General features: G+C 50.4%; 2 protein-coding genes across 7 annotated transcripts in view; both read right to left on the minus strand.

Moving 5' to 3' along the window:
• Positions 1 to 12,485, minus strand: part of LOC126069623 (protein BHLHb9-like) — a 283,683-nt gene that overhangs the window by 88,606 nt on the left and 182,592 nt on the right. The gene's annotated exons all lie outside the window — the stretch shown is intronic.
• LOC126068709 (nuclear RNA export factor 3-like) overlaps positions 4,487 to 12,485 on the minus strand; it is an 87,565-nt gene continuing 79,566 nt past the window's right edge. Inside the window, 1 exon segment of the mRNA XM_049871447.1 lies at positions 4,487 to 4,575. Coding sequence (XP_049727404.1) covers positions 4,557 to 4,575 — 19 coding nt within the window. The 3' untranslated portion in view covers positions 4,487 to 4,556.

A 12,485-nucleotide genomic window follows, 5' to 3' on the forward strand; every position in this document is an offset into this window, starting at 1 on the left:
CATTTCTCCAAAGATGCAGAAATGGACAATAAGCACATGAACAGAGCCGCAGTATCATCAGCCATCAGGGAAAGCAAACGGTAATACCACAGGGAAATGCCACAATAATTGTAAAGAAAATCACAATGAGATAGCAGTTCACAGTCACTAGGATGGCTTTAATCCAAACGACAGATAATAACAAGTGTTGGCAAGGCTGTGGAGGAATTAGAACCCAAAAGCACGTGAAATAGTGGAGCCCCTTTGGGAAGTTGTCTGGCATTCCTCAAATGGTGAGTTACATGTGGCGTTGCCGTATCACCCAGCAATCGCACTCTTAGGTATTTATCTAGGAGATGAAAACACAGGTGCACATAAAACTTGCACACCATTACTTTTACCAGTATTAATCGTGATAGCGAAAGTGTGGAAACAAGCCAAATGTCCATGAATGGATGAATGGATAAAGGAAATGTGGTATATACATACAAAGGAGTATTATCAGCCATTAAAAGGAACGAAGTACTGATACATGCTACAAAAGAGATGAACCTCAAAAACATGCTCAGTTTAAAAGAATCCAGTCACAAAAGGCCACATGTTGTATGACTCCATTTTATGAAGTGCCTGGAATAGGCCAATTCATAGAGCCAGAGTGTAGATCTGTGGTTCCATGGGGCCAGGGGTAGGTGCAGGGATTAACTGGCAAACTGCATGTATTTGGACTCTCTAGAGTGACAGAAATGTCTAAAACTCAATTATGCTGATGGCCGTGCAACTCCGTCAATTTGCGGAAAACAACAAATTGTAACCTTAAAGCACATGCATTTTTTTTTCATTGTCTGTAAATTTTACTGCCGCAGGCTCTGGTGGGGGATGCAGGGGGTAAAGAGAGAATAGGGGTGAAGTGGGCAGAGGAGTTCTGGGCCCTCTCTGGGTGCCTGCCCTGTGCTGGGCCCTTCAGGACCCCAGGATGGTTCTAACCAAGAGCATTGCTGGCTCTCAGCTGCAGACAGCAGCAGGCTGGGGGCTGCCCAGGAAGTAGAGGCCTGAAGGGCTGCGCTTTACCAGCTCCCACCCCATCCAGGGGCACCGGGGCTACCCCTCCACCGGAGCCCTCCTTCCCCATTGCTCCCGGGCCTCAGAGGAGGATCTACAGTGGACCCCTTTCAGAACTGACCCTGAAGGGCCTGCCTTATATAAATGATTGTCCATCTCCTCCATGCTAAGGGCATCTTACACACTGGGGACGGGGACCCTGACTGAAGGAAGAACATGCCTGCCTCTCACAAGTGAGTTATCCCCAGGTGTGTTTTGTTGTTGCTCCTCTGTGGGCAGGATAGCTGTCACCACCTTTTCCTAGTAGCCAGCGGCGGGGGGGGGGTCACTCAGCTATGGTGCTGCAAGGCAGGTTCAGCGGGGGGGGGGGGGGGGGGGAGGGTGGGAACTGGTCCTTTGTGGCTTCAACTAGGGTCCTTGGGGCGGGACTGGGGGCCGTGCGGGGCGGCAGGGTCCACACCAGTCACACTCAGTGGCGCTGCGCTTGGTGGGGTGGGGCCAGGGGTGGTAGGGACTGTGGCTGGGGTCCACCAAGGTCCAGCATGAGGGCACAGTGCTTGGCAGGCGGCTGCCAAGGAGCGATACGCGGCAGGATCCTGGGGTCTAGAGGTCTCTGCCAGTTCCGCTCTGGTAGAAAGTGCTTGGCGCAACGGGGCCCGGGAGCGTCCTGGGGCGGGACCTTAGGTCTGGGACCTGTGCAGGTGCTTTTCAGGGATGTGGCACTCGACGCGGCGGGGCCGGGAAGTGGCAAGGGGTAGGGTCCCGAGGTTCGCCCTGGTTCTGCTGGCGGGGGAGTGCTCGGCGCGGCGGGGACCAGGGACCGGGCAGAGAGGGGCCTGGGGATCCAGAAGTTGGCTCCGGTACTGCTTGGGGTTTGGCGATCAGTGGGGCGACGCTGGGGGTGGTGCAGGGCAGGGTCCCAATGTCTGTGCAGGTCTCACTCAGCAGCGAGGCCGACAGTAGGCAGGCAGTGCAGAGAAGTAGGAGGGAAGGGAGAGGATATAATGTTCGGAGCTAGGTGGGAGAAAGAAAAGAAAGAAGAGAGAGAAAGGAAACCAAGTGAAATAAAACAACAAAAAAAATGGTGCTACTGGGGGAGCCAACGAGTGACTACCCGGGAGAGCCGAGGAGGCTGTGTGTCAGCAGCTCTCTAGCTCAGCGGAGCCGCAAGGCCCGTTGAGAAAGGGCTGAGGCGGTGCGCAGGGCTAGGTGGGCAGGAGAAAAGAAAGGAAGGAAGAGAAAGAAAGTGAAAAAATGAAAAAATAAATAAAAAAACAAACTAACAAAAAAAAAAAATGGTCCTGAGGGAAGCTGCCATTGGGGGCGGGTTGGAACCAGGGTAGCAGGCAGCTGGTGTCTCTCTCACTGGGTGGTGAGAGGCAACGCCCATCGGGAAGGGGCAGAGGCAGTGTAGGGGGCTAGGTAGGAGGGAGAAATGCAAGGAAAAATAAAATTATGTCCTTAAGGAACCTGGTCACTGGGGGCAGGGCGGACCTGGGATGGCAGTGAGCTGGTGTCTCTGCAGCCAAGTGACCATGGCTCATTGTAAAGCAGCAGAGGCAGCATATAGAGCAGTAGGGCGAGGGGTGGGAAAGCCTGTATCTCTGGTTACCAGGTGCTCTGTCTCCCTTTGGGAGCTTTTGAAATCGCCCTCGCATCCTCTCTGTCCAGGTTGGGTGCTGGCTGTGCTCCAAGATGGCAAAGCCATGCAGTATTAACTGTCAGGGCAACTCCACTCCATAGTTGTCCTTGTTATCTGTTCTCTGTAGGTTTCTCCTTCCATTCAGTGCTTGATGTACTTCTTTATCCCTTGATTTGATGCTCAGTGTTCCAGGGCTGACCTTTGTACCTGTTTTAGTTCTTCAGATCTTTGCTGCAGAGGGATGGCGTGGTGCGTCTCTCTATACTGTCATGTTGGCCACGCCTCACATATTTTTTATACATCAGTAAAAACTATCCCTTGAACCAACCGATAGTTTAACTCAATTACTAAAGTATGTCTGCCTTGAGCATTGTGCTCTTTAAGGAGTTATCTATGTGGTATCATATTGACAACAGCAACTGGAAAGGTTAGATGACAAGCTTAGGGGCCTGTGAATTGATATTAACGGTGGTGGAATAATATGAAAAACGATAGTGAGAGTGGCTATGCAGCATGAAGAATGTTATCAGTGTCACTGAACTGTACGTGTAGAAATAGTTGAAATGGTGTATTTCTTTATAAAGTTATTAGCTGAGTGTTAGACTAGGCAGAGCTTTAATATATTTTTTTCCATCTCATGCACATGCATAGCTTTTCTTCTCCCACTCAGGTGTTCATTGTCACTTGAGGATACAGGTCAGCTTTACCCAAGGGAACACCTCAAAGTTGACCTAGGATGGCAGCTGGTGTCTCTTAAAGCAAGATCCTCTTGCTGGCATTAAGGGACTGGATGACATAGAAGGTAAAAACCAGGGTCACAAATGTGTGTGAAACAAGAAGAAACATGGCTGTGATTTTGGTCCTGACTTCATGCTCCTTTGGGTATAAAAGATAAATGAAAACCTGATTCTGTCCTTCCCTCGTATGGATTGAACTGTGTCCCCCAAAATATGAGTTGCAAATCCAAACCCCTATACCTGTGGCATTAATCCCATTTGGGAATGGGTTTCCTTTGTTATAATTAGACAGTAAAAAAAAAAAAAAATTTTTTTTTTTTAGTGTAGGTCATGTCTGAAATCAGTCTCTTTTGAGATATAAAAGAGCAGATTATACACAGAGAAGCAAGGATAACTGGGGGAAGATAGATGCCACGTGACATGAATACAAGTTAAGAAGAGACAAGGACCTTTCCCTAGAGCAGACAGAGATATACCATTTTCCTGTCTCCTTATTGATTTCCTTATGTACCAAGGACATTAATGCTACGTCAGTCAATGTGTGAACATGTTTTTCTTCCCAGCTCTTCAAACGCTGTTTTTCCCAAACAGTTGTTTTTGAATTTGAGTAGCTTCGAATGGCTAAGAAAGCAGTACTGTTCTCTGTATAAAAACAACGGATTAGTACACTAGGGACATAGAAGCCCTGCCCCCAGGTGTATCAGGGTTAGAGAGGGCACCATCACTGAAGCCACAGAGTGGGCTTTACTGTGGATCCAGGATTTGAGTCTCTTCTGTACAGTTTCCTAGAAAGTCCCTTACCCTCTGGGACCTTCCCCTTCTGCTCTGCAGGACAGTGATGATAATGCGTGCCTCCAATGGATACCACAGGGATTTGATATAACATGCAACCTCACTCTTTATTTCTAAAAGAACCAAAGAAACTGGGTGGGACTAATACACAGAACAATGGCCCTTTGGGTGAAAGAGTGTCAGCCCCACAAGGTCAGCCTTGGCTTCCTGGGCCACGCTGGGCCTCTCACCTCAGTTACAGGCCAGGGAAAAGAGGGAGAACAACAAGGATGACAAAGATGATCAGAACCTTGGCTCCTTTGGAGTTTTCGTTGTCAGAACCATCGAACACTTCATGAATGTGTCTTCTAGGATCTTGAGCACAGGCTGGAGGGAGGGAAGGGAGGAGGTGGGGCATCATCAGAGCCAGGATCCCCGAGTGTCATCCCCAGACCACCTGGCCTCTGATCACTGGCCTGAATTCCCAGACCTCACAGTAGACAGAGCAAAAATTTGTGAGGCTCTGGTATAGTCCCAGTTGTTGCTATGAAGGCACCTGGAGTGGAGGAGGGCTCGGTGACACCCATCAGGACCAGAGTGGAGACACTGGCCACACAAACCCATGACCTAATCTATGCATCAGAAACATGGTTTCTGAGACATAAGCAGCAGAATGAGCATTGGGGCACGGGGTGTAAGGGAGAACACTCCAGGAAACCCCAGTGCCTCCCAGTAAAGGAAAAGGGTCCACAGGATTCAGAAAGTGCTGTGCACCTGTCCAAACAACTAGGTGGTGTTGTATGTACTGAGAGGAAAAGATATTCCTCTTGACAATGAGTGAAGTAAAGAAGCAAAAAGCATTACCTGTGAGTTCCCAGCATTCACTCCCCAGCTCCTCCCAGCTCACCCCATCCCCACCCTCTCCCAGCACTCACTTCTGAGCCCACTCAAGGTTCATCCCAGACTGGGCAGTGAACGCTGGCACTATTTCCTTCTGCTTCTGGGAGAGTGTAGGTAGGGAGCTGGAGGAGGTGTGGGCACTGGGGTAAAGAAAGCACCCTGGGTCTCTATGGGGCTGCTATCCCTCACACACAGTTGGTCATTCACGATGCATAAGCTGGAGGAAGGATGTGCTCTCAGACAGCTGGATAGACAGACAATCCCATATCCCCAACAAGGATCCTGCTCCCACTCAGCAACTACTTTCCTTCCATCCCCTGTTCCGCCTGCCTCCTACATTCCTTGGCTGGTACCCTTTCCCCTCCCACAGAACCTGCCTTTGGAGAAGTACCTTCCAGCTGCACTACATTCATAGATTACTCCCAACCCAGGGAGTTCTTCACACTGTCCTTTACCCTTTACAATAGCCTAAGGAAATAGATACTCTAATCTCCATATTCAGAGGAGGACATTGAGTTACAGAGAAGTCATGTAACCTGACCAAGGTCACACAGCTGGTGAATGCTGGGGTCAGGGTGTGAACCCTCTATTCCAGCATCAGAGCCTACGCTCTTAACCACTGGGCTCGACTGCTACTGGGGTCTACCTTTTGGAATTCTGCAATACTGGGGAAACCCAGAGGAATATACCATCATCTTCTGACACGAATGGCCCCAGGCTGGGATGGGTGTTCCCATATGGCACCCACAACACAGCAGTTACCTGAAGTTGCTGGAAGGAGTAGCGATGAAAGATCAGGGTGAAAGCACAGACATGAGCCTGAGACATTCCTTCCACTTCAAGGACAACAAACAACAATTCCCCTCAGAGTTGCCCATGTTTTAGACGCTCACCAGCAGCTTTCCCTAGTCATGGTCTTACCTGATACTCCTGTGGAACCCTGAAGGGGGCCAGACAGGGACAAGTGTCTACTAGGAGTCAGGAGGGGGTGTCAGCAATGGGGAGGGCAACCACAGGACCAAGCACAACCCAGTGATAGGGACCTACACTGTGTCAGGCCCTGTGACACACTCTTCACTAGTTCATTTCACTAGTTTTTCACAGCAGCCCAAGAGAGGGGTACTACTAGCCCCATTTTACAAATGAGGAGACTGAGAGGCAAGCAAGTGCCCAAGGTGTCAGAGTGAGGGACTAGGATGAGAGCCATCAAATTCCACAGCCTGTGTCCCTAACCCCTGGGGTGCGCTGGAGCAGACAGGTATGGGCATAGGTCAGATCAGGGTGGGTTGGGGGCAGGGTGGGAGTTGGGAAGCACAGAGGGAATAGGAAGGGAAGGGATCAGGGAAGCCTGGAGAGTTCTGAGAGGGAGCCAGTCTTGGGGAGGGGGGAGAAGTAGGGTACATGGGAAAGGACTGTACAGACACTCACCCTCCTTGAAGGCCCCGCTGACAGAAAAGCAGAGCATCTTTTCCTGAAAGAGTAAAACAGCTCAGACTCCCAGGATCCCCCTAAACTCCCTACCCACCTCCACCCTCTGGGCCAGCCTCAGGGAGGGAGCAGGTGCTCACCATCTGGACACACATGTCCACCACAAAGGAGCTGACATCATGCTGGGTTCTGGGCAACACAATGAGGAAATCAACAACGTCATGTTTTGTGTGTTTCAGTAACTGAACCCCCAGGACTGTGGGGGGAAGAGAGAAGGCCAGAGGTTCCTCACTTACCTGGCCCTATCGCTGAAACCCTTCACACCTCCTATCCCACCCATCTTCCCCCTCACACACTCACCAGGGTCCTTGAGCTTCCTCATATTCCTGTTCCCCGTGGAGTATTTGTCTAAGCTGTTTCTAAGAGAACAAGAGGAACCCAAGGTGGCTCACTGACCAGCATCTGCTGGGCAGTCACAGGGTCCAGGGCTGTCACTGGGTCTATGATACTCACGGAACTAGGTTTTCAGGGTTGAATGGAATGGCCAGCGAGAAGCAGGCCTCCCTCATTGTGCTAAGTATCCAGGAGACCCCACCAGTCCCGGTAGTCATAGATCCAGTAATACCTGTGGGGGAGTAAAACGGACAGGCTCTCTTTGGTCTGGGACCCTAAGTAAACTTGAAAGCCCCCCACAAACTGACCTGCACCTGGGTGACCTGGCCCATACCATCCCTCCTTTCCTTGGTGTCCCAGGGATACTTACTGTAGCAGGAATGTTAAGATTAGATTCTTCAGGGTCTCAGATCCGAAGATGCTCCCTGGGAATCAAAAGGGTTCTCAGGACCATGGCTGTTGTCCTCTCCTCACCTACCCTCCACCTGCCCTCCTTGATCCCACCTCCTCACCTTTCAGACTGGTAACTTCCTGGAGGCTTCAGTGCCAAAGACAATTGGTGGGGGTTCCTCGTGGTTATCCTGGGGGAGGGAAGAGGAAGTCAGCAGTGCAGACCAGGGAGGTGGCACTGAGTGGTCAGGGAAAAGGATGGGCCCAGGAGAGGGTGAGGGTCAGAGGTCAGGGTGAAAGGGCCTTGGAAATTCCATGGGCAAGACTACTGTGATGTCTTCACCAGGGGCTCCCAGAAGCCAGTAAAGAAGGGCAGAAAAGATCCATAGACTTTATCAGGTTCCCTTATCGGTCTGTCCCCCATGAGGACCAGGGGTCAGATCCGAAACCTAACCAGGTCAAGATCTAAGGACTCAGGGCAGGTAGTCAGTGTTGTCTGTACCAGCTAGAGGAGTCAAGGATAAAGGAAGACACTTACCAGGCATAATAACTTGGGGAACAATTCCAGGATGGAGCTGTCAAATATAAGACAACACAGAAAAGCAAGTAACGACAGAGCTGGCCTGCCTCATGGAGGCAAGCAAGGCTACACAGGAACACATCCAGGTGTGTCCCACCTATACTCCAGTGCTACCGTCCATCCTGGGCCCTGCGCACCTTCCCCATAGACTCACCCACAGACAGCTAGTGGGCGTTCTCTCCATAACCCTCTCCCCGTCTCCTTCCTCCTGGGAAGCTCCCACAGGAGGGCCCTGACCCCCTTCTCCAGTGACACAGAAGCAGCATGTGGAGCCCAGGTTCCAGGGAATCCTTCCCCTCCCTGCCTCACTTAGCTCCCTCCAAGTCCTCAGGGAAGGCTCTGGAGGGAGGAGGGAATGGGGTGGGGCCCAGGGCTCAGCTCCCTCAGCAGGTGTCCAGTCCTCTGCCAGGCCTGGCCCTGGACAACACCAAGACATCCCCAAGGGTGCACCCAGATTCCGGGGAGGGAGATGGATGAGGCACACTCAGGAGGCAGGGAGGCGGTAAGGACAGAAAGGGAGTGCAGGTAAGGAGGGGAGGCATAGGAGAGTGGAGCCTAAAGAGAAAGAGAAAGCCAAGGAAAGGCAAGGGGGAGATGTCTACTGCGGGTGGTGGGGATTAGGGAGAAAGGGGAGAAGAAAGGGGAAATGGCTTCCCTGCTGCCTTCCTATCCTTCATCTGCTTCCTCACCTGGTGTCCACTGCTCTGTCTGTCTTAGCTGGTCCCTTGTCTGATGAATCAGACCATCTTGGTCTATGCAGTGCTGCCCTGAAGGACCAGGCAGGATGCCATGACGTGGTGAAGGGAGGGGGCAGTGCCCTGAGAGAATAGTCCCTGTGTCTCCTCCTTCACCTTTGTCCCCTGTCTTCCACACTGAGGACCTGCCTCAGGATGCCCTCTGCTCACTGGAGATAAGCCGCTTCTGACCCTTGACTCAAGAAACCCAGCTTTCTCCCCCAGGAGGGCCCAGTTCTTTGATTCAGCCATAGGAAAAGATGTCATGATGAGATATCCAACTGGGGCAGGTTGGGGGACACTTTTGGAGCAAGGGAGAGATGGCCCATCATAGGACAGGGAGAGAAGCCCCATCTCAGCTCAGAGGCAGGAAGGCCTGTCTCAGAGGAGGCCTTGGTCAGGAGGAGCCTTCACAGTCCAGGGCACCAGGATCTGGCTCCAGGCAGCCCCAGTGGGGGTGTAGGGCACAGTCTGGACACCCCTGGTCCTGGGCAGCAAGGAGGAGCCCTGCTCCCTGGGGCACTTTTAGGGAAGGCTACGCCAGAGAAGGCTGGGTGCAGAGAGGCAGGAAACAGGCCCCAGGCCAGTGGAGCAGTGAACAGGCCAGAGGAAGGCAAGGAGACCTCTAAGCACAGGTGAGAGACAGAGAGAGGGGAGGACAGGGCACGTGGTCCTCCTAGAGGTCCAGAGCTGCAGCCTCCTGCAGACAGGCAGTGTAAGGATCAGCTCAGGCTGTCAGGGGCAAACAGAGCACAACTGACCTTATGTCGGTGGACTTATCTGGGAAGGCTGTGCACAGAGGGTTCCTGTCTGCAAACATCTCTTCTGGCTCCAGCCCTTTCACCTTGTCCAACTCCCCTTCAGGCTTCACCTGTAATAATGACGAGGAAACCTGAATCAGGGAGAGAGCCACGAGGACCCTGTACCCCAGATCTACCCTCTTCCACAAATCACGTTCCCTAACTCTTGTCATCACCCTAATGAGCCCTACCACCTTCCCTTTAAAGAGTGCTCTGGCTATTGCTTCTCGCCTCATTTTTGGAGAGGTTCAGGCTCTTGAGGTTGGGGCCCTTCTGCATGGTGTCGGGCAGGGCAACCAGCTGGTAAGATGTGTAGTTCCTCGAGTTGAAGGACAAAAGCTGTAATGAGGGAAGAGCTAGACTGAAGGTCCAAGAGGTGATATCTGGGACAAATGTGCCCTCCACCCCATCTGTCCCAACTTCCCCTCAGCACTGGATCTAAGGCCTCACCTTGAACCTGATCTCTTCATGGATCTGCAGGGAAGCAGTCATGCAGTTTTTAAGATTTGGCCCCATTTCAATATGTTTCATAGTTCATCACATCTTCAGGAAACCAAGAGGAAGGAATCAGAAGGATAAAAGGGCCCCAGCTAGACCAGACTCCGCACCTACACCTCCCTAAGTTGCCCTCTAACCCTCCCTCTGCCCGCACCTGACCTAAAATTACTGCGGTCAGTCATACTTGGGTCAGAGTGAACTTTCCGAAGGTCAAGAGCTTGCTGGGGGAATTCATATCCTTCATTCTTGGTCACCTGCACAGACAGAATCAGGGGTCAGTGACTCTGAGGCTGAGGTGGAAGCCAGGTAATCAGTGAGGGAGCACACAGTGGATCTGGGTGTGGGTGCACATCATGTCTTGAGTCTGCATTACCTTTGGCATTTTCACCGTTTCTGACTTCAGATCCTTCTGCACAGAGTGGGGTATGGCAGAGCGGCTGACAAAGATGGATATCTGCAGAGAAGACAAGAGAGGTTGGGTAACTACCAGGAACACTGAAACCCAAGATCAAGCAAGACCCACCACGCAGCTGGCCCTCCTGCTCCTAGCTAGCCCTGACCATACTCTGACACGCACACTTTCATTTTCTTCATCCCAAATCTTGCCACTGACTTTCTTCAACTCAAAGGCAATGCTGGCATTCTCCACAAAGAACTGGCCCTGCATTTTCTCATAGTGAAACTTCAAGGAGAGAGGGGGCAAGAGAAATACAGTATGAGGCCAGACTCCGTGCTCAGCCTGGCCCCTCCACCTGCCCTGTGCCCACCCAGCCGCCTCTGTGTCCTCTCTTACCTCAATTGGGTTGAAGGAGACACTGCATTGGCTCTGGATCAAATCCAGCAGCCACTTCTCATCATATTTTATGCCAAATGGAATCTAGGATCAAAAGAAAGAATGGGAGCAGAGAGTGACATGATGGAAATAAAGCTTAAATAGAGACTCAACCATGTGTTCCTTTCTGATCTTTTACCAAGCTTTAAAATAATTTCTAAACATAGGCCAATGTCCATTATGGCTAACTTTTGTACCAGATACGGCCTTGTTAAACACCTTATTTTTTACATTCAAATATTTTCTTCCAAATATTCAAATTAGGATCTTTAGCATGATCTTCCTTTTGTAAGGTTCCAGGAGATTCTACCTAATGCAGATCCTGCCTGCCCCTCCTACAAGGACTCCAGAGACTTGACCCCATTCCTGTCCCCTCCTCTGTCCCCTATATTTGAGTCAAACTGAGCCATGTGGTGGGAGTTCCTCTGTCTCCTTGTGAGCAGTTTCCACCTTTGTCTTTTGACAAACTTCCAATTCTCCTCACCTTCAGCTTGTTCCCTTTTTATTACTTTTCTGAATCTACCTGTAGGCCAACATTGAACACTAGTGACCGAAGGCCAGACGAATTGTGGAATGACATCAAGGACATCATCCATGAAGAAAGCCAGAGAGCATTGAAAAGATGGGAAAGAAAGAAAAGACCAAGGTGGATGTCAGTGGAGACTCAGAAACTTGCTCTCAAACGTCGAGCAGCTAAAGCAAAAGGAAGAATTGATGAAGTAAAAGAACTGAACAGAAGATTTCAAAGGGTGTCTCGAGATGACAAAGTAAATTATAATGACACGTGCGAAGAGCTGGAGGTGGAAAAACAGAAGGGAAGAACACACTTGGCGTTTCTCAAGCTGAAAGAACTGAAGAAGAAATTCAAGTCTCGAGTTGCAATAGTGAAGGATTCCATGGGGAAAATATTAAACAGTGCAGGAAGCATCAAAAGAAGATGGTAGGAATACACAGAGTCATTATACCAAAAAGAATTAGTCGATATTCAACCATTTCAAGAGGTGGCATATGATCAGGAACCAATGGTACTGAAGGAAGAAGTCCAAGCTGCTCTGAAGGCATTGGTGAAAAACAAGGCTCCAGGAATTGATGGAATATCAATTGAGATGTTTCAACAAACAGATGCAGCGCTGGAGGTGTTCACTCGTCTATGCCAAGAAATATGGAAAACAGCTTCCTGGCCAACTGACTGGAAGAGATCCATATTTATGCCTATTCCCAAGAAAGGTGATCCAACCGAATGTGGAAATTATAGAACAATATCATTAATATCACACGCAAGCAAAATTCTGCTGAAGATCATTCAAAAACGGCTGCAGCAGTATATTGACAGGGAACTGCCAGAAATTCAGGGCGGTTTCAGAAGAGGACGTGGAACCAGGAATATCACTGCTGATGTCAGATGGATCCTGGCTGAAAGCAGAGAATACCAAAAGGATGTTTACCTGTGTTTTATTGACTATGCAAAGGCGTTCGACTGTGTGGATCATAACAAATTATGGATAACATTGTGAAGAAAGGGAATTCCAGAACACTTGACTGTGCTCATGAGGAACCTTTACATAGATCAAGAGCCAGGTGTTCGGAGAGAATAAGGGGATAGTGAGTGGTTTAAAGTCAGGAAAGGTGTGCGTCAGGGTTGTATTCTTTCACCATACCTATTCAACCTGTATGCTGAGCAAATAATCCGAGAAGCTGGACTATATGAAGAAGAACGGGGCATCAGGATTGGAGGAAGACTC

Source organism: Elephas maximus, chromosome X, assembly GCF_024166365.1.
Source record: "Elephas maximus indicus isolate mEleMax1 chromosome X, mEleMax1 primary haplotype, whole genome shotgun sequence".
NCBI classification, from domain to species: domain Eukaryota; kingdom Metazoa; phylum Chordata; class Mammalia; order Proboscidea; family Elephantidae; genus Elephas; species Elephas maximus.